The sequence below is a fragment of the Dromiciops gliroides genome, chromosome 1 (genome assembly GCF_019393635.1).
Source record: "Dromiciops gliroides isolate mDroGli1 chromosome 1, mDroGli1.pri, whole genome shotgun sequence".
NCBI classification, from domain to species: Eukaryota; Metazoa; Chordata; class Mammalia; order Microbiotheria; family Microbiotheriidae; genus Dromiciops; species Dromiciops gliroides.
This window is the reverse complement of record NC_057861.1, coordinates 133,813,795-133,836,668: the sequence shown is the minus strand read 5'-3', so window position 1 is coordinate 133,836,668 and position 22,874 is coordinate 133,813,795. Positions and strand designations below refer to the sequence as shown.

At 36.4% G+C, this 22,874-nt stretch overlaps 1 protein-coding gene across 2 annotated transcripts in view; it reads left to right on the top strand.

The window, feature by feature from the left end:
- ZFPM2 (zinc finger protein, FOG family member 2) overlaps positions 1-22,874 on the top strand; it is a 594,441-nt gene that overhangs the window by 562,095 nt on the left and 9,472 nt on the right. For both annotated transcript variants that reach the window (XM_043979526.1, XM_043979525.1), the window contains one exon: positions 22,537-22,743. In XM_043979526.1, the coding sequence (XP_043835461.1) occupies positions 22,537-22,743 (207 nt within the window). The remainder of the gene's footprint in view (positions 1-22,536; positions 22,744-22,874) is intronic.

Genomic DNA, 22,874 nt, shown 5'->3' with positions numbered 1-22,874 from the left:
TTAATAAATGATTTATTTTTGAAAACTTTTTTTTTAAAGATAGACAAGTCAGGCACCAATTCCTCCATGCAGACTTTTTCTGATCCTCCTCCTTGCCATTCTTCCAGTCGTTAAGTCTGTCTCCTCTTTTTAATCATCTTACCTTGTATAAACTTGGTTTTACTTATTTACATAAATATGGCATTCTTTCAGTAGAATGTAAGCTCCCTGCAGGCAAGGGAGGTATTTCATTTTTTTAATTAATGTCCCCATTACAAGGATAGTGAGTTGCACATAGGGAGCATTTAATAAATTCTGATTGAATTGTGGAAAGCCCCAGGTCCATTGCAAAATATGGATGGCTCTAAAATCTCTCTTCCTGTAGTTTTGCATAGTGTTTGGGCTTTTTGAATGATTATTTTGGTGATCTTGAATTTGGAGAATAATGAGAGGAAACATTGTTTGCTTATAGCAAGTGTCTGCAGGTGAGTGTGCAACTACAAACCTCCCATTCATTTGAAATCCTTCCACAGCAAGAAAAATATACAAATGGCCTTTCTCTGCTTAAGGGTGACTTTCCCTTGCACAGTATGTGAGGATTTAGACATGCAACTTGCATTATCATCAATAGAAACCGCACAGTTAAATCCATGTGCACCATCCGAAAAATTTACCCCCTAGTTGTTAGAACATCTATACTACTGAGTTTGGAAAAAGTGGATGCATCTATTAAATACAGAATAAATCTCTTGAGTTATTTATCAAGTGTTTCTGTAAGTAATATACTGATTCCCTTAGTTATCCCATTCCACAAAACATTGGAAATTCCTGTAATTGAAGCCAGAGAATATAGCTTAATAATTGTTGCATGTAATGTAACAGATAAAAAATGCAATGGGACCCATAACATCTCATGAATTCCCAATTATCCCTGTGCCTAGTTATCACCATTGTTGGTTTTTCTTACTTCTTAAATCCTGGTGGCTTACAAGTTTGCCTATAGTGGGGGAAACCTTTTTTCACTCTTTCAAAATGACTATTTTATCCCCTTTTCTATATCATCAACTATACCAAAGACCCACAGAGATCTGCATGCATGGATATCGGATCCATACTCTAAATTCCAAATGTTCTCTATTCTCTTGGCATTCCTCCTAATTAGGTAAGGATAGAATGAATGCTTGTCATTGTCTCCCAATTGGACAGTTTTTCCTGTGCTTAATTTGCTGGCTTTTGCCCTCTTTAAAAGAGAGAGTAATCCTATAAATCCTGTATCACAGCAGTCCTAATTTTGAGGAATATCTTTTCTCTTGTCAGACCCCTATACTTTGAGTAGGTAAAATACTCCTGAATATGTGCAAATGAGCTCATGTTTTCATAATTATTTAAGAAAAAATTATCCTAGATTCTCTCTGAAAGGATAGTATTTCGCCCACTTTCCCTATCATTTTGTGTTTGTTGTTTTTATTATTATGATTATGCAGCCTTTAAAAAACAGACTTAGCTGCAAAGTAAACATTGTCATTTCATAATGGTGTATTATTTTAGTATAATGAAGGTAATCTGCAGCATCCCTGTAAAGATATGTATAAATGGCATTCAAGATAAAATCAGAGTATTTTCACTAGTTCATTTCAGTACTAGATTGCCTTTGATTTCCTCTCTGATCCCCCCAGGTACTTTCCTGGCTTGGCTGTATCAGTTCCTGCCCATGGTATAACTTCCCATTACTGAATACTTCAAAGGTTCATGTTCTTCTCCAAAATAAAATTCTTCTCCTCTCTTCCTCCCCACTTCAACCCTGTCCCTACACTTTTTTGGATCCATGTTGCTGACTTTTCTGTCATTTTCCTTAGGCCAGTCCTTATTCACAAAGCCTAATATCTTGGCCTGATTTTTGACCTTGAACCTTTCCCCCTCCCTATCTGTGTCTCCTTTGTAATTTTGCTTATCACTGTTTAGAAAACATTACCACAATTTGTCCTTATCTTGACCCTACCTCAGTTGGTATCCTTTTTTTTTGTTTTGATGCCATAATTATATCCTGCCTTTCCTATTTGAATTCCTTTTTTTCTATAGCCTCCTAAGTTTTACTCCCTAAACATTTGTACTTTTTAAAATGCTGTAACCAGACCTATCTGGTAGACTCTCTGACTACAGGAAGTAGGAAGATATCACTCCAACAGTTCATCACCTTCACTCACTTCCTTTCCAAGAATAAATCTTACTTGAGATTATCATTCTGGTTTTCAGGTCTCTCCCTCAGATTACTATCCTCACCACACTGGTGTACATATCCTTCCTTGGCAACTCTCCTCCCCAGATAGCCCTCTCCCCCTAAAAACATAGGCTATTCTTTCTTCTCCTCAGTAGACAGTCGTCTTCATGGAGGACTTAACTCTCAAGGTATACTCTGTTTCCTGTCTCCCAAGAGTTAGCCCCTTGGGAACTGGTCTAGGTTTTGAACCATCATTACTAAGACACTCTCCTCCTACTCTGATCCCTGCTCTCTCCACCTCAGAACATTCCTCTAAAGACTTGTTTTAGGGCAGTGGAAACAACTCTGTTCTACAGTATCTTCCTTTTCTCTACTAGGAAAACCTTTATTCAAAACTTATTAGGTAGCACTTCCTGCCAAATAGCCTCTATTTCTTTGAATTTTGCCCTCTTTTCTATCCCAATAATTTTAACTGGGTTATTACAGAGACAGTGAAGTATGCAATTGGGTATATACACCACCTCATGGATAGAGTACTGAGGTTGGAGTCAGGAGAACACTTACTAGATGTATGGTCTTGGCCCAAATCACTTAATGTATCTCAGCCTCAGTTTCCTTATTTTAAAATGAGTCTAATAATATCTCTAACACCTTCACAAGGTCATTATGAGATACAAATGAGATAAGGATGGCAACTTTCAAGTGCTGAATAAATGTCAGTTATTTGGAGAGTGTCTGGCATCAAATAGTGATAGCTGATGTTTACATAACCCTTGACAGTTACAAAGACTTAGCCATCTGGAATCTTTTAGTGAATATATAGAGTTGACCAACATTTGACTTATTAGGTCTAGTTAACTGACTGATAAAGCAAAAAAGTTATTAATTAAAAGTATTCATTTATAATTATATAATAATTCAAATAATTCCTTACTAATTGAAAAAAGTTATTAGGAACTCTAAAAGGTGTGGGGGAGGAGGCCTTTATACTTTACAAGGAACTGATAAAACTTGCACTTTCCATACAGCACCCAGGATCACTTCCACATCAAACTGAGGCATCAGAGTAGGAGAGTTGAATCAAGTGGAAGTACATCACACCACTTGGAAAACAGTCCTCTGAACTTGATCAACGGCAGGAAAACAATTGTGCATCCCAAATTTGCAGAAGTTAGGTTGAAATGTGACAGAAAATGGCATACAATTTAATTTACAACTCCTTTTACAATGAATCTAGCATTTCCTAATGAGGAAATGCATGTTCCAGTATTGGAAGTTACATCATATTACTAAGTGATTATTTTTTTTCAAAGGTACTTTACCTCTTTCCAAAATGATCCTGCCAAGGTAATGCGATATTCTACTTTTGTTGGGAAATTTCAATTTGATTTGAAAGTCAAGCTTTACTTCCAAAAGATTCTGGGGGGCTTTTGGCCTAACTTACCACCACACAATCCCCCATACTTCTTCCATATATAAACACAGGCACATAGCACACTCAGAAGAGAGGAGAAGGAAGGTGGGCCTTGAAAAAGGATAATAGCAATAATAGTAGGATCTAGCGTTTAAATATTTTTGTAAGGTTTGCAAAGCATATTATAAATATTATCTCATTTAATCATTACAACAATCCCAGGAGGAAGGTGCTAATCTTATCCCCATTTTATAGAGAAGGAAAGTGAGGCAGACAGGGGTTGTGACCTAAGTATTTGAGGCCAGATTCAGGTCTTTCTGACTCCATGTCCAGCAGTGTATCTATTGCACCACTTTTTGGAGACTGGCACAGTCAGGGGGAGACTCAAGAGAAAAACCACTCAGAAACATCATCTAGTTGTTGCTTCAGTTTTCCCCAGTCCCCAGAATCATCTACCTAGCCACCTTGATCTGTCTTTTACTTCCTTACTTGCTAATTCCCTCACCTCCATCCAATCTAAATGCTCTCTAGCTATACAATGCGTTTGCCCTGTGCTTTAGGAAAGGAATTAAAGGATATTGACCTAATAGCAGCAACATTTGATAAACTTCTTGATGAGCCGCACTCTTAGATGTAATATTCTCTCCTGTCATTCATTCTCCATACTGATGCCCACTCTGATTTAGCACTGGGCAGTGTATGAGTGTATTCTGTGCTAGAGCAGAGATACACAGGAAAGAAAAATCAGCATATCCCCCACCCCTTTGTTCTCCGTAGTTTTTTTTATTGAAATCTCTAGCATAAAGGTGACTGACAGGTAATATAGTATAAAATGTAAACACGTTTTACTGAATCTTGTCAAAATATAGTCTAGTAAGGCAAGAATAATGAAAGATACATTTATTATTGGGCTCTCTCATTTTTTTCCAAAGATAGCAAAATTTTCAATAGCAAGATAATGGCTCTGTAAGATTTTGCCATCATTTGCCACCAACAAAAGCAGAAATGACATATATTTCATTGGTTAGACTTCCTAAAAACTATGGGTATACACCCAAAGTAATATTGACTCCATTATGCATATTAATGTAAAAATAAAGTTTGTTATTTGGAGTTGCAAAATGTATTTCGAGTTCCATGATTAAAATATATCAGAAAGCCCTACAAGTCTTAAAGAAATTGTTTCTGATTTTTAGTTTCACCTATTTAATTGTAGATTTTATAGTTCATTGACTGTAAGATCACCCACCTACGTGAAACACCCCTGGTGAAAGGCCACTTTGCCTTTCATCCTATACTTCCTAACTTTACTGTTAAGGGGAGACCTTGAAAGAAGGATTTTCAAAGCCCTGGGCTTTAAAGCTCTGATTTGCTACAGTGGGAGTTCAAATGTCTGAGAATTGCACCCAATGCTTAAAAGTCATAAACTGAGCTACTATTTGGATTCAGCTCATGGCTTAGTTTCCTTTGTTTTGCCCATGTTAATGTAATTTGTGGAACTCAATGAATGTGTTGGACATACATGTGAGACAGTGAAGCTTCCTCCAAAATACATGCTTTATAGTGCATTCCTATCATGGATGGATGTTAGAAAGGTCAGTACTCTACTGACCATTCATGGTCCCATTGAAACTTTCAGCAACCTATATTCTATTTGTGGTAATGGAACTTTGCATAGAAATTAAACAATTGAACCTCTAAAGGTTAAGATATAACATCTTACAGGTGTAAAACTGGGACTAAGGACAAAACATATTTAAAGATGACAAAGGTGGAGAACAGGGTAGTACAATGGGCTACTTCCAATAGAAATGAAGTCAAATAGAGGTGTTCAGTTCACAGCTACATGAAACTGAAATAGGAAAAGACACCCAACAAACTTCTATTTGCACAGTGCCTCGGGCTTCTAGTAAAGCTTTAGGCCATACTAAGAGCTAACAAAAATGAGCTCTAAAAAGCTTGAAAATAGAGTTTATCACCACATCTTGCTTTATGAACTATTGAATTTTTAATTATCAGTGGAAAAAACTACACAAGACTCGTGCAAAACACACAATGGTGATTGGAGGTTAATGGAGTCTTCAAGTTCAGAACAAAAGTTTCCCTTCACAGCAGGAAAATTAAGTAGCAGCAGGCACTCACTGTGGAAGTCTGTTGAGTTGTTCTGACTTATAACATGTGCCTACTAGTCTTTACCAAAAAGAGTTGGGGGGGTGGGGGTGGGGTTGTGGTTGTTGTTGTTTTGTTTTTCCCCTTCAGGAAAGTTAAAAAAAACCTGTCCCTCATAAAAGCAGCATGAATCCCAAGGGTGAGTTCTCATCCATGTTCCAAGAGCTACTTAGAAAGGGTTTTCGAAAGATGCAAAAATGTATTCTTTGTGTCTACTGAGGAAAAGCAAAATTCTGGAAAAGGCTAAATTGTTGTTTTTCAAGTAGAAGTTTGTCCTTAATTAAATAGGCAGTGATTTTTTTTGGGGGGGGGGCATTTCTGAGACTCAGCCTTCAGTCCTTTCACTGTTCAAAGACACATTGTACATATATTCTTGTGCTTAATGGTGCTATGGAAGTTGGATATTGCTCCGTTTAGATGACTATAAGGGCTTGTAAATAAATTCTTACAAAGTTTTGTTTTTGAAATAACATAAATCTTGAGGGATTATCAAACGTGGGGCCACAATCTAACATTTTGGTGAAAGAGCAAAATTAGATTAATTCTTTTCCTCCTTTTCTCCTCTTTCCAGGAGCATTCAGGGAAAGCTCACAGTGCCATCTGCTGGAAAGCCATTCACTTTTCCAGGGTTTCACCAATCTGTATTCTGCAGAAGCTGATCACTCAACATTAGGAATATTCATATTTGATCTCTATGAGGAAGATCAAAGTATTTCCATGTCTTATAAAATATCCATTCTATCACACAAAACATTTTTATTGTAAACTATATTGTGTGATAATTTGAAAACTGGCCTTAGGATTTAAAAAACCGTAATGCTTGAAACATAAAATAGCAGACTTTTTTTCTCCAAAATTTGAAATAGAACATTCAGACTATTTTAGATGGCAAAAGACATACTTTTTATAATTTATTGTGTTTACTTTATTTAAATTAGGAAAACAAAATGACATGGAAAAAATTGTTTTGGCATAAATACCTCACCTTATGGTTTGTTGCCTTTGGGTATCTGGAAAGAATTTAAAACAGCAAGAAGCATTTCAGGCTTTCCAATGTAATTTTTTAAAAAAATAATGTTTAAATAATTATTTTTCTTAAGACATTTGTCATAAATCAAATTGTTATTTATAAGGGTAATTATTTTTTCCAAATTAAATGATTATCCTGTTGGGAAAGCATGCCCTCATGGAAAGGATATTGTACTTAGAGTTGAGAAAGACATATGTGCTTAATTTTGCTTTGCTGCTTATGATCTACGTCTGTGAGTGAGTTATTTCACTAAAAATAAAAAAAAAAACCTCAGTTTTCACATCTGTAAAACAGATCATACTTACAACTATCACCCTCTCAGGATAATTGTAGGGGAAAGTATTTCAGAAATCTTAAAGGCTCGGACTTGCTATAATTATTGAGACTTCTTTCATAGGATTTTAGAGTCAGAAGGAACCTCAGAACTCATGAATTTTAAACCTGAATGGCCATGAATAGATTTCAGGGGGTAAGTGGCTTTAGCTGAAGAAAAAAAATACATCTATATTTTCACTAACCTTTCATTTCCATTGTAATCTTATATATTTTATTTTGTTTCTCAAAACAAAATTTCGTTTTATTTCTCCTTCTGAGAAGAGGTCCATGAAGCTTCAACAGATTGCCAAAGGTTGCCATCACACACACACACACACACACACACACACACACACACACACACAGAGTTAAGAAAACACAATTTTAATCCAACCTCATTGACAGAAGTGACATTGTTTGAGCCAGGAAATTGTAGAACTAGAATTTGAACCTAGATCTTCTCATTCCATATTCCACACTCTATACATTATATCACCCTGTGCTATTTGTTACTCTCTTTCCTATCAGTTTATAGACTAGGCTAGGGCCACAGGTTAGGGATTAGATCTTTTTCATTGGGGTAAGGAAATCCTTGGGGAAGGTCTCCTGATGCAGGTCATCTGCAATTGCTGCAATTTAGAGTCTTAGGGTGTTACCATAGAGGATTAAGAGGATAAGTGATTTTCTCAGGAGCTCACAAGCCACCATGTGTCTGTCAGAGGAAGGACTTGACTACACCAATTCATCACTTCCTGGCCCAGAGACCAACTCTCTTTTCCACTATAACATGCTTTTGTCACTTTATAACGCCTCAAATATAATCTAGAACCATACAGACATACATACATTTTTTGAAATCACAGTTTTATCTGGTTATCAATGGTAAAATTTGAATTTTGAAATCTCTGGCTAAATCCCGGCATCATTGCATGGCAGCAAGAGCAATGGACTAATTAGGTTTGCCACTAACTACTTGTGCAACCTGTGGCAATTTACTGCTCTGAGCCCCACATGAAAAGGATAAGAAGCTAGATAATCTATCCCTATGGTCCCTTCTGACTCTCTCTATATGTGGCTTAGACATAGAGCATTATTCTTGTTTGAGAATGTTTTCTTTTTAAGAAGAGTTGAGGTTCTTTAAAATAATAATAATTTAGAATAAGTATGTTGAAATAAGATCTTCTGAATCTGCTGAATTGGGTTGTGTGTGTGGGGGGGGGGGGATGGACAAGGAAGGAACTGTGGTTTCATTAATGGAGATGACTTAATTCCCAGTGATGAGATTCCCTTTACCTATGCAGATTAACATTTAATAGCCTTAGAGGGTTGAGTGGAGTGCTGTTCGGTTATGTGACATGTCCAGGGTCACATTCAGTATGTCACCCAGATAAAAATAAGACTCAAGCACCATGTGCGCTCTCTCTCTCTCTCTCTCTCTCTCTCTCTCTCTCTCTCTCTCTCTCTCTCTCTCTCTCTCTAGTTAAATTACAACTAATATGATCCTTTTAGTCCAGACCTTAGAACTGCATCCCTATGCGACTCTTGAACTGCACTCCCATGCAACTCTTATACATTTTTGAGATTTTTTAAAATGTAGCAGCAATGATAACATGCCCCATTTCTTTGTTACTTACTATTCTAGTTTCTTTATCCTAAATGTTACAAAATTAAAACTTAAGGTCCTTTAATATTCTCTCTCCTCAGTTAGTTATATTTAATCTTAGATTTCAGAGAAAAAATTTATCCCTAGAAAACTCATAAAATGAAAGAAAAGTATCTTAATCAAAAGGAATGTTTCATTATAACACATTAACTTTAAGATAGTAGTTCTGAGAATTTGATCCCTATTCATAGGACAAAGTATACCTCTCACTGAATACATAGTCTTCCTTATTGGTGGCATAGATCCTTATGAGACCACATATGTCTGAAATCAAGATAAAGAAGAAAGGAGACTACCCCCCAAATAGCAAATTTTAATACTGAAACAAGTTTTTTTTTGTCAACACCCTAGCAATTTTTCTTGATTAGAATGGGATTGTGTAACAAATAGAATATATTGTAGAGGGAACCAGGAGGTAGTAAATACATGTAAAAGCACTTAAAGAAAGGGCAAAATGTCATTAGGGAATAGCCTGCTTGAAGACAAGGCAAAAGTAGTCCGCAGCAATTCCCAGGCTTTCCCCAGGGCCCAGGGCAATCTGAATATTTGGGGCTGCTGGCAAAAGAAGTAGGCCCTCATTTAAGGACAAGGAGTTTTAGAATGTCTGAGCCCATTGATGCTGAAATTCCTTTTCCATTTGGAGACTTCTGGGATTAACAGGGCCCAAAGCAAAGAAAAAATCAAAAGGTGAGGCCACAGGGACTGCCAGGGCAGGGCAACACACCAAGGGGCCTGCCAGCCATTTGGCACCTCCTCTCCTCACCAGGGCTCCACATTGCCCTGCAGCTGACTAGCCAGCCCTCTACCACCACACCACAGAGGCCCTTGCACTTTTTAACTGACACCCTGTAGAAGCTTAATGAGCCACTTGAAAAACGAATGCAAAACAAAGAAAGGTAATGGAAACTGACAAGCTGAAAAAGGAATAGAGAGGTTCATTTCCAATGTGGTGCTTGGGGGAGTTTTCATCAGAATATTTCCATGAAGTGATGGAAGGAGGAAAGAAAAAAAATATTAAGAAACAGCCTCATGTGATGAACTTGTGTAATTTATTCCCCAGCAGAACAGCAGGAAGTACTGTTTCATTCCTTCTTTTTTCTGCCCCCCACCCCCACTCTCATCTCTCCCCTACACCTAATTTTAGAGCATTCCCAGGCCAGGTAAGAATGAAAATGAAACATGCCAAAGAGAAGTCATAATGAAAATGTGGAAAGCTCACAGATTATTTATAAGCTTGCAAGTTGTGTATTTGGTGGAGATTTCCTCCCTTCTGCTCCTGCTTGCTGATGAAGAATGGTATTTTAATAGGCAGATGGTAAAGACAATTACAGTTAGGGGCTCAGCTGGGAGTTACATCAGTTTATTGCAAATTATTAGTTGATAAATGCTTTTGTTTACAAGCAAAGTCTTAAGCAGCTTTGTAATCAGTTTATCAGCTGCAGGCTGGGTTTTGACAGCTTGCCTTTGGGGTAGAGTGTCATTTCTTGGCTGGTCATTTAAAATCCTGCTGACCTGGTAAGTAAGCCAGACCAAAGATGAGCACCTTAAGTATACCTGTGAGTAAAGTGGCAAAGTGAATAGGGCCCACATTCAGGATCAGGGCTGGGAAACACTGTGAAAACTGTGACCCCAGACAGATCTCCTTCAAAGCTGCTAGAGATGCATAGAGATGAATGGGAGCCTATTTTCAGAGTTTGAAACACCCCTAAATTAGCAAACATGTCTTAGCCATCTAAATGGCTTTGGACCCCATAAAAACATGGTACTTCCTCACCGACTACACTAATTGCAGGATACCTATGTTTTATAAACCCACGCATATTCGTTCAGAAAGCACTCTACCTTCTTGTCAAGGTCATGAGTCAGTTCCCTTTTCATTCAGTAACAGACATCTCCCTTGGGTAAACATCAAAGAAAGACTAGTAAAGTTATTAAACTATTGGTAACCACAGTCTGATTATTTCCTAAGGAGGACAGTTTGACAGGGGAGGCACTGTTTCTTGGGAAGAAAAGAAAATTTTCTTTAGATGAGTTTTTTGGTTTTTGGCTTTAAAGAAGCTACTCTGCTTTAGAATGAATAATAATAACTCACATTTATACACAGTTCAAGGGAGAGAGGAAATACTATTATATTTATTTTATAGATGTGTAAAAGAAGACTGACAGGTGACCTGGTTTGTTTAATTGCCATGTGGCTAGTAAGTTTCAGAGTTGGCATATGAAACATGTTCTCCTTACTCCCCGTTCAGCCCTTTTTTGGGTTACAGAGTCAGAGATAGGGCTAAAAGAATTGTTTAGCTTATCTTACCAATTGGTCATCAATATTCTAGGGATAAGATTAGTAAACTGTTCAAACCTACTTTTTCCTGATCTGTAAAATGGGATGGCAAATTCTCCTCTTAAACTCACAGTTCTCTTATTAGTATTCATATCTTTGTTTTGTTGTGTTATATTTTAATCAATAGAAGGCTATGAACTTTCCAGATAGGCTTCTTATGAGGACAATGTATCAGTTGAATTTGTTGCTAAATAATAAATTATATCTGATTATTTATGACTTTATTTAAAAAAAAACACTCTACAAATCCCTCCTAATTCTGAGACTGTTTAAGCAATAAACTTTATTTGGGATTTTTAATAAATCTTGTCATTTTGAACCAAGTATCTAACACTTTTATGCAGCAGAATTAAGGGATTATTTTAAAAGTGGCTTTTTAAGGGTACCTAATAGATAGGATTTACTTTGATCAGCTCAGGATTTGAACCAGGGTCTACTCAGATACATATTTACCTATTTGATGCCTGTATCTTCTAAAGCTATGTATTTAGCATTCTCAACCCTCTGAAAAATAAGCTTTGGTCGTTCATTCAGGGGGAAAGAAAATAAATAAAATGCTCCCTTATAACCCCTTCTAGGAGAATCTATTTAGTTTTCTAGTTTATTGACTGGAATTTTATGCTCATTTCTGTGCTTTGGAATTTATTTGAGAGGGTGGAGGGTGAAATCATCAGAAAATAGAGAATGAATGACCAATATTAGAAGCCAATTTTTTTAGTCAGAACTGCTATATCCCTTGATGCATCAGTGGAACATAGATCATTGCAAAAGTGAATTCAATAAAGGAATTTAGTATATTTGTCCTATATATTACATCTAAAGCAAAATCTTTGCTTACCTCAGTTATTCTATCACACATCTCTCTCTGTCTTCTCCCTCCCTTGCTTTCTTTCTCCCTCTTTTTCTCCTTCCCTCTTTCAACCAAAAACCTTACCTCATCAGAAGTGACTAAATTCCCTCCTAGAACTAACCATTTGGTTTACTTAAATTTTTAAATTTTGGCAAAAGCTTTGTTGTTTTGATGTTCGGTTTTTAGTGAATGGAAAAAATCCTGTTTCCACTTCCCCCCTTTTATTTTCCTATGGCTGGCTATATGGTACATTGGGAGAAGTCCGGGATTTGTAATCAGTAAACCTGGATTTGAATCCTGAATGCTATGATGTGAGTTTGCACAAGTCTCTAGGAATGACTTGGATTTTGAGGTCAATGAAATCCCTTCTACCTTGAAATCTATGATTCAGATCCTAACTACACACATTCACTATAGCCATTCCATTTCTGATTTTACCTTCCTTTAGCTTGCCTGACTTTTTAGGAATTTCATAATGGCGTCCTTGGTAATGTAAAAATATGAGTTTTGTTTTACTGCAGAGAGATACATATTTTTCACTTTTTATAATCAAATTTTTGGAAGGTAAAGAATGCACCAGGCAAAAGATTCCATATTTTTTTTCTTAATTGAAGAGAGAAAGTCAAGGGGGAAAAAACCCAAGATATACTCCTTAAAGCCAGTCCAATAATCACTGAAGCTTGATTGCATGGTTGGTACAGGAATATGAATCTTTCTCCTTTCTTCCTCTCCCTCTCTCTCTCTCTCTTTCTCTCTCTCTCTCTCTCTCTCTCTCTCTCTCTCTCTCTCTCTCTCTCTCTCTCTCTCTCTCTCTCTCTCAGATGTTGTATAAAAAGATGTCAGCAATGCCGGCATGGGAAAATGGAATAGACCAAAAATGTACTCCAATGTGTTTAGTTTGCCTACACTGTACAAGTGAAAAACGTTAAGGATTATTTAACAACAGGGAAAGACCTTTCTGCAAAATGCCTTTGATTTATTGCTGGTGTGTGCTGCAGATCTTTATCAGCTATTCTTACACTATTTTATTCAAAAACTTGTGTAAACCGTGAGTTGGCATGTTGAAGCATAACCAGAGAGGCATTAATCAACCCTTAAATAAACAAGTTCATAGATCTATCTAACAACTATGAAGTAGTTAATACATTTATAAGCAATTTTATTATAGAAAGAAGGCCTAAAAGAGTAGTGCTTAATTATCTGGACTCCTCTGTGCTGGGCTCTCTTTTGATTGTATTAATGAAGCAGCTGGCCCATTGTTTCTCTTTAATTCCGCTATTGTTTTAAGAATATGTCACAGCTCTTTATTCTTTTATCAGGTACTGTGCAGGAGGAACCACACAATACCTCATATTCCTACTGTATTTGCCAATGCACAAAGAAACCTCCAAAGCGTTTTTCAAAGCAGGGGCACTCATAATTTATAAGTTCTATTCCTTGAACTACTTTACTGTCAAGAATTTCAACAGTATTGGATTTGAATTCATTATAAATGTGTATTAAACAATGTGGCTACGTATAGATATATGTCCTGTGTTAATGTCTAAAGGAAGAGATCCGGGTACTATAACATGTGCGGCATGGAAATTGGGACATTCTTTAACACAGGAAATTATTTCAAACAATCACCTCTGGGTGGGAAGAAAAAATAAATTTGAGGCCTGGACCTCATCTTGGATTTTCAAATTATCCTTAAATGAGTTTATTTGGAAGAAATAAAAGAGAAATAGAGATAATAAAACAAACAAATATCCACCCCCTCACCCTTACTATACCCCCAGGAGTTTGATGTCTTTTTTTTTTTCCTGCTTGTTCAAAGAACTGTTTGTTCTTCAAAAGGAATGGTTTTAATCTATGGGAATGTGCCTGAAAGTTAGTGTGGGTCATTCCATGGGCTAATATGCAGTGTTGTTTAAATGAATTTTGATAGTGGCCTGACTCTCCTCTGCAGTCACACTTGTATACAGGAAATGAACTCCTAGGGTGGTATAATATGACATGATAATTAAAGAGCTCCAATGTTAGGGAGCCCCAAAAGAATGGTAGGGACAGTGTTATAACATGAGGTATCTATGATGAAGCGATTTCGACTTGATGGTTCTGTTGTAATTACTTATTTCTTGAATTTCTTTGAAAACTATAGAATCCTCAGTGTAACATGATCCCTGTGAATATGATTTTTGGTGGATTTGGGAGTCAAAACAAACAAGGAAAAAGAGTCCATATGGTAGACTTGTGTTCCTTCTAACACATGCAACTTTTGGGTTTTCCTGGCAAATGTCTGGTTTCCTGGACAGCTTATTGATTTTTTACCCTTTTCCAGAGCCTAAGTCTTAAAAAGAGAAACTAGATAAATCATTCTACTTCACAGCTTAACACATCTACCAAAAGTTATAAAACTCAACTTTCGATTCACTTTTAGAAAATCCACAAGAACAAGTTGCAATTATTTAGCCAAAGTGGGGGGGGGGGGGGATCCAAAAATAAACTTCGTTTTTATGGAGTGATAAAATGAATTAATTTACTTCAAATCACCCATATTATATTCCTGGATGAATTTCTTACATAAAAAAAGTTTTATACTAGTATCCATATCTATCTTCTTGAGGTTCCCTGTCCTTCTGCACATTGAGGCAGAGTAATACAAAATCTAAATGCGATTTAATTGGTTCAATTTGCTATATATTTTTATGCTAAACTTGGCACCCTATCTTGATGAGCCTGAATATAGTTATGCTCTAGGTTTACAGCTTCATATTGCTTGCATTTTCTTATTTTTACAAAGCAAAGTCTATCAATCACAGATAAATTAGAAAAAAATGTACAAACAACACATCGCCAAGATTTTTTTTTTTTTGCAGCATGCTATGTAATTATTAACCTGATTTTTTACCATTGTGTGAAACCATGAATTGCAGATAGCATGGATGAAGTTAAATGCTTTTATATTAAATACATTTTGCTTATACCGGACTCTATAGGTATGGCCGTACAATATAATTGAAGCTTTGTCAGCTCTGTAGCCTAGCAACAGATAATACTGTTAGGTTACTGAATTGCTCCTGGTTGACAAGTAGGGAGTATTTTTGTGTTTATCATGTTTGCTAATGATGGGATCCTTTCCAAAAGGCTTGTCTTAATCTTAATTAGAGTTTATCAGCAGAGGTCTGCATGACATTACGCAGACACTGATTTCATAAATAATAAAAAGTGCAAGTGAAAAATTTGGCAGGAGAGGGAGATATTTGAGGCCACTGATTCTTGTAAGAGGAGCGTGAATTTCCAAAATGTAATCAAGTTTGAACTGTGACTCTATTCTTTATTATCGAAACTTGCAGTACACTTCACTGCAGTTTTGACAGCAATTATGAATAAAATTTATCAGCTTCCTGTTAGGAACCAGATCTGTTTGTGCAGGAATCTTGATCATAAACATTACTAAGAACAGCAAGTCCACAGGTTTTTTTTTCTTTTTTCTTTCTTTCTTTTTTGTTTTTTCCATGAACATCAAGGCCTCAGTAGTTATTGCTTTTCCATGGAACCTTGAAACTGCTTGTCCTTTATTTTGTGGGGGTAGTGATGGAAAGCAAAAATGAGTGGCTGTGTTTGCAGCATAAGAGGCAGACAAAGAGAGAATCCTAAAATAACCTTTCCATTTGGTAGAAGCTATGGAAGTATCAGATAGCTGCCTCAGTGCCTGATGTCATTTGATAAAGGATTCATGCCAAGGCAGGAGGAATGTAATTTTTCTGCTCTAGTTTGCACAATATGATATTATTCCACATCCACAATGTTCTGAGATTCAATAGTATTGATCACCCCTAACTAGTAAATTACCTACGTGTAATTAACACTAAACCAATAGTGGACTAAGAGAAGTTTGGGGCAGCCTGAAATTCAGATTTCTAACCGATTCAATCTGAAAATGATCCATGGGCCCCTTCTTCCCGAAAGAACAATTTGGAGTCAGAGGATCAAGGTTTGAGTTCTGGCTCTATTTATTAGTTGTGTAACATTGGACCTATCGTCTCACTCTTTTCTCTGAGCCTCTGTTCCATCTGTAAAACAAGGGGCTGGATTCACCTTCCAGACCTCAATAATGATTACCACCTTCACTAAAATCAAAGAGACAGAGGAAGCAAAATCATGGGTTTCAGATATTGATTCCTGAGTGTCTTCACTGAATTAGCATGGACACTTTGGATGAAGGTATAGAATATAAATACCAATTGTTATTAATAAGTATTATGTATTTTATTTATATAAATGGTAAATTATTGTTGTCCATGTTAGAAGATTAATGTGTAGTTCCTTCCATATAGTAGTATTGTTACCTCAAATGAGTTGTCCCCCTTTCATTTTTAGAGCTTAAGTTGTGCTTATTGATTTGTTTTGGGGGTTATCTCTACAAAGCTTGAAGCATCTAGGTGGCACATTGGACAGAGTATTAGGCCTGGAGTCAGGAAGACTCATCTTCCTAAATTCAAATCTAGCCTTGGACACTTTACTGCCTGTATGACATTGAGCAAATCAATTAACCCTCTTTTCCTTAGTTTTCTCATCTGTAAAATGAGCTAAAGAAAAATGACAAACCATTCCAGTATCTTTGCCAAGAAAAGCCCCAAGTTGGGTCACAAACAGTCAGACATGACTAAAAAATGGCTGAACAATGACATGCAAAGCCTCCCCTTTCCCCTTGCTTTTGCCTTAAAAAAGCTAATGTAGGAAATTTTGTGTATTATGTACAATCAGCTAGCATTTGTTAAATAAACACCTATTGTGTGAAAGACTGTGCTAAGCACTGTAGATATAAAGAAAGGGCAGAAAAAATCCTTATCCTCAAGAAACAGTCTGATAAAGACAACAAATAAGAAACTACGTACAAATAAGATATATTCAGGATAAATTGGGGCTAATCTCAGATGAAGGCATTAAAATAAAGAATCATCATTTTTAGAGATAGAATGGATAGAGCCTTAGACCCAGAGTAATGGGTTCAATTCCTATCTCAGAAAAATACTAGCTGTGTAAATTTGGACAAGGCACTTCAACTCTCTTATCCTCAGTTTCCTCAACTATAAAATGGGGCTATTAATTCTGGTAACCTTCCAAGGTTATTGTAGGATCATATATGATAATGTATAAAAAGCACTATCCAGATATTGAAAATCACTGTATACTATTGTTATTCTAAATATTTACATTAGCTAGTCCAGCCCTTCATTTTATTTTTAATTAAATTCCAATTATTTGTGGCCACTAGGGGGTGCAGTGGATAAAGCACTGGTTCTGGATTCAGGAGGACCTGAGACACTTGACACTTACTAGCTGTGTAATCCTGGGCAAGTCACTTAACCCCCGTTGCCCTGCCACAAAAAATCTAATTATTAAGCACTTATAGTTTTCAACTTTTCATTCCATGACCACCCTAAGAAAACCCTTGTCACAAAGATGCATAGTTAAACAAATCAAATTTCCACATTTCCTATATCCACTATCATGTGTCTCCTTCTTCATATTTAGTTCTTCTCCTTTTTGTAAGAAGGTGAGGAGTATTATTCTTTTTCATCAGCCCTTTGGAATCATAGCTAATCATTACATTGATCAGAGAGCTCTTAAATTTTTCAAAATTGTTTTTACAATGTTGTTATGTTATTGATTGTTTTCCTGGTTCCACCCACTGCTGCAAGATTCTCATACAAAATTCTCGGATTTCTCTGAATCGCTAACTTTCATAATTTCTTGCAGAACAATAGTATTCAATCACATTCATACACCATAATTTGTTGAACCATTCCCCAATTTATCAGCACTCCTTTCATTTAGAGTTCTTTTGCCAGTACAAAAAGAGCTACTATAAATATTTCTAAAGAAGTTAGTACCTTTTCTCTTTCTTTGATCTTTTTTGGGTATAAGACTAGTAGTGGTGGTATCCAGACCTTCATTTAAAAGAAAAAGAAGAGATGAAAGAAGCTATGTCTTGCCAAAAGTCATGCAACTATATAGTGGCAGAACCATGATTAGAACCCACTTTTTTGACTCCTACACCTCACTGTTTTGTTTTGCTTTATTTTTTGTTGATGCTGTTTGGAGGATATCTAGTTCTAAGAGAAACACTTCATCTGAATTTTAGGGTAGGAGTAGAAGAGAAACTATTTTATCACATACTTACTATGTGGCTAGAACCATTAGATAAGAATAATGGCATCTAATCCTACATCTATTTATATACCATCAGTGCAGACCAGTAAAATGCCTTAAAAGTTAACAAAACTATTCCTATTTACCCCCCTTCTAACTATGGAACATGTTGGATTTATCTCTTTGATCAAGACTCACTATCTCAAATCTGTATTCCCCATAATGACTCAGACTTCAAAGCATTTCCAAACCTGTACAGAGAGTATAACTTAATCTGAGTATAATAGCAATCTATATTTATATAGTGTTTTGCGATTTTCCAAGCATTTTGCAAGTTTTATTTTCTCTATTTTACTGGTCAAGAAGCTCGGGGAAGTAAAGTGATTTCCCCCAGCTCACACAACTAATGAATACCCAAAGTCAGATTTGAATCCATGTCTCTGCTTGCCCCAAACTATACATGCTTTAGTTTATAACACACTGCCTGTCAATGTGAGGATTGCAACTAAAAATTCAATACCTTTGCAGAACTATACTGTGAAGTCTAGCAGATGTGAATTCTGTACTTCTCCTATTCTCTTCTCCTAACAATCACTGACATTCACATAGTGTTTTAAGATTTGCAAAGTACATGAATGAGGATGGTCCTACAGGAATTATCCCCATTTTAGAAATGAGGAAAATGAAGCTCAGAAACTATGAGACTTTCCCACGGTTACATAGCTTGGTAGCACCCAAGTTGGGATTCAGACTCAAGTTTTCTGGATTGTAGGTCTGGTTTTTTATGCAAAATACCACAGTGCCTCTCACACTTTATATTCTGTGTAGATGGAGGAAAGATAAGACATATGTGACTATATCATCTCTATCCAGCCAGAAGTTTGAATCACAATGAAGCATCATAGAGATAGATGAATTAGGTTCAGACATATTTCTTGGGAAGTTCTAGAGAAACGTGTTACAATCTGTAATACTACCATTTACACTTTTGAATCTCATGCTTTAAAGAAATGCTAGAGTAAAATATCTACTCTTTGGAACGAAGAACTCTGCTCTCAAATGACTATTGTTAGGTTTCTGGTCAGTTAAGCTGTTCCCCATCCACAAATAGTATATATCTGTAATGTTGACCTCTGTCATCCACAAAGCTCCTTCCAGCTCTGATGCACAATGATTCTAAGTGCTGACAAAGTTTGCTTCCGGGTCCATATGTAAATGTTTAAATGTGCAGATGTGTGTTTTCACGTGTCTGTATTTTACTTTGAAACTTTTATACCTCTGAGGCCTGCAATATGAACTATCGTTCTACTTAAGTATCATCATTGATGCTATTTTGTTTCCTCATCTTTAAAAGCTAATAACCTTATTTAATTAATTTTCCAAGCTTTTTTCCTAAAATGATGTCCTAATTCTTACACATTGAAAATTATGGCAATTCATACATTCTCATTCTCTCTTCCACCAGATTTTTGCAACAAGTTGCTTTACAACTATAATATGTTTTGGGGTGGGAGTGGGAATAGGATTAGAAATGAAGTATAGTTGAAAAGGCAGATAGTAATACTGAGAGATAAACAAAGAAATGTGACATCCAAGTGATTATCATTTTTGCTTGATTAATGAGCATATCATAGTTTTTGCTATATGTATACCATAAGTGAAAATAAGGTTTTTAACATCTAAAGTATGTAGTTCAAGTATAAGTATATTATGTTGGGGCAGCTAGGTGGCACAGTGGATAGAGCACTGGCCCTGGAGTCAGGAGGACCTGAGTTCAAATCTGGCCTCAGACACTTAACACTTACTAGCTGTGTAACTCTAGGCAAGTCACTTAACCCTAATTGCCTCACCAAAGAAAAAAAGTATATTATTTATACATATACGTACACATATATTTGTATATATATATATATATATATATATATATATATATATATAAAAGGCTTCAAAGTGTAGACTAAAAAAATATAAGTGCTTTGCCTGTCTAAACATGTAAAATAAATGAGTCTTCACTATCTAATTCCAATACATTAGTAGATAGACCTGCATAGGTAATTTCCTTTTTAATCCATGCCATGTGACCACTTGCTCAGAGCCACAGTGTATCTTTCTTACCATTGGAAGAAAGGGTTCTTTTCCTTTAAACAAACCTTTATTTAAATAAGCCTTTTTGAAACAGATCTATTGCATATCTTCTTTCCAGCAATTTCTGTCAGTGGAAGCTAAGATAAAACAGTCATTATGTTATAAGGAATATTACATAAGAAAAATCAGTCATCAAAAGTTGGTAGTGAACACGTGAAAAGTAAAACTACCTTATGAGAATATCGGGATTTAGCTTTGTAGGCTGAGGGGCGTGCACATGTGCACACTTGTGTGTGTATCTTTGTACTATAAAAATAAATCCATTTGACATCGAATCAGAACACCTGCATTAAAATCCAGGTTTTGGGGGAGCAGCTAGGTGGAGCAGTGGATAAAGCACTGGCCCTGGATTCAGGAGGACCTGAGTTCAAATCCGGTCTCAGATACTTGACACATACTAGCTGTGTGACCCTGGGCAAGTCACTTAACCCTCAATGCCCCACAAAAATAAATAAATAAATAAAATAAAAATAAATTCAGGCTTTGCTATTTACTAGCCATGAACAAATCACAACTTTTCTGAGCCTCAGTTTCCTCTTCTGTAAAAATGGAAAGTATAATATTGGCCTTACCTCCTCTATCCAGTGATTGTAAGGATCAACCAACTAATCAGCAAATGTTTATTAAGTGCTTACAGTGTCAGGCACTTTCTGAAGTGCCAGAGATACAAAGAGAAAGCAAAAATAGTCCCTACCCTCAACAAGTTTAGATTCTAATATGAGAGACAAAATGGACATATACAGGTATCTACAAGGTACATACACAGTAGATAGAAGGAAAAGGCCCTAGTAAAGGGTGGAAGGTGATGGGGAGGCAGGGATCCTGAGTGGCAGAGGGCAGACACAAAATGGGAAGTGCAGCCAATGGAAAGTGAGAGATGGAACACTGTGTGAAAGGGACAGCAGGCAAGTGAGTATTGTGTCAAAAAGATCAAAGAAATCAATAAAAATTGTGAAAGAAGGGGTTCTAGCAGTACCACATCTCAAATTATACTAAAATGGTAATAGTCAAAAAAGTTTGCTATTGTATAAGAAATAGAGTGGTTAACCAACAGAATAGAATAAGTATACAATATACAGAAATAAATAGCCATAGTGACTCAAAGATCCCAACTACTGGGAAAGAGCCCAGGGTCACCCAGCTAGTAAGTGTCAAGTGTCTGAGGCCGGATTTGAACTCAGGTCCTCCTGAATCCAGGGCCAGTGCTTTATCTACTGTACCACCCACCTGCCCCCTGTCCATAACTTTTGACCCAGTGATACTACTACTACATCTATACACCAAAAAGATAAAAAGAAAAGGGAAAAGGCCCACTTGTACAAAAATATTTATAGCAGCTCTTTTTGTGGTGGTAAAGATTCAGAAACAAAAGTATGCCTATCAATTTGAGAATGGCTATACATTTTGGCATATGAATGTGATGGAATACTATTATACAATACTATTGTACCAATACTATTGCAACGTTTCATGAGGGAGTTTGACTAAATGACCTCTAAGTTCTTTTCAGATCTAAATCTATGGGCCTTGGATGTTATGATATGCTGTCATATATAGTCCTTTTGTTGATCAATTTTGCTTAACTTTTTCTTTGTTAAAAGGGAGAATTTAAAGGTGGGGACATATCAGGAAAGAATGTGATATCAAAATAAAATGTATCAATACAAACTTTTTTAAATAATAATCTACTTTGAGAGGATGAAAAGTAAAACTATAGTGCATATGACCTTTCAATTTCTAACACTAAAGGAAAAGTGATGGGAAAAGGATCATCAGAATATGTACATACATGCACACACACACACACACACACACACATATATATATATATATACACATATGTGAATACATGCATGTGTATGTGTGTTTAGGAAATATGTATGTTTGGGCAAAAAATGTATCCAGGCTAAACCCACTGTAATGTGTTTTTTTTTTCCTTTGAGCAACTAAACCATAATAAGGTGATGATTTAGTTGAGATACAAGAACAGAGGGCAAACTTTTGACATAGATCTCTCAGAGGTATTGATTATATATCCTTTCTTGACCTCCTTTACTGTTGGTCATTATAGATGGATATTTCATCTAATCCAGGAAATGAGTTCTGCTCCCTCCCCAAGGGAAGAGTAAGGGATAACCAGCTGCCTTGATTAAGCACTCCACCCTTAAACTGACATGAGATGCATAAGAAGATGGCATTGACATTAATCTACTCTACAATAGGCTTGAAAATTCTATTGTCAATTCATTTTTCTCTCTCTTTTCTTCTTAATAGGGGGTCAGCTTTGGTGCACCACCACGAAGGCCATCTCTGAGGGTGAGGAGCTAATTGCCTTTGTGGTAGATTTTGACTCAAGGCTACAAGCTGCCAGTCAGATGACACTCACAGAAGGGATGTATCCTGCGCGGCTGCTGGATTCAATTCAACTACTCCCTCAACAAGCTGCTATGGCATCTATTTTGCCTACGGCTATTGTCAATAGTAAGTGCTAAGGAGGGCAGCTTCTTTTAGGGGGGCATGGATGGGGTGGGTTTGAGGTGTGGCCAACTCACTGTAAGGCTGTGTGAACTCATAGGCTCTGGGATTATTATGAACCACCTGTATACTTTCCT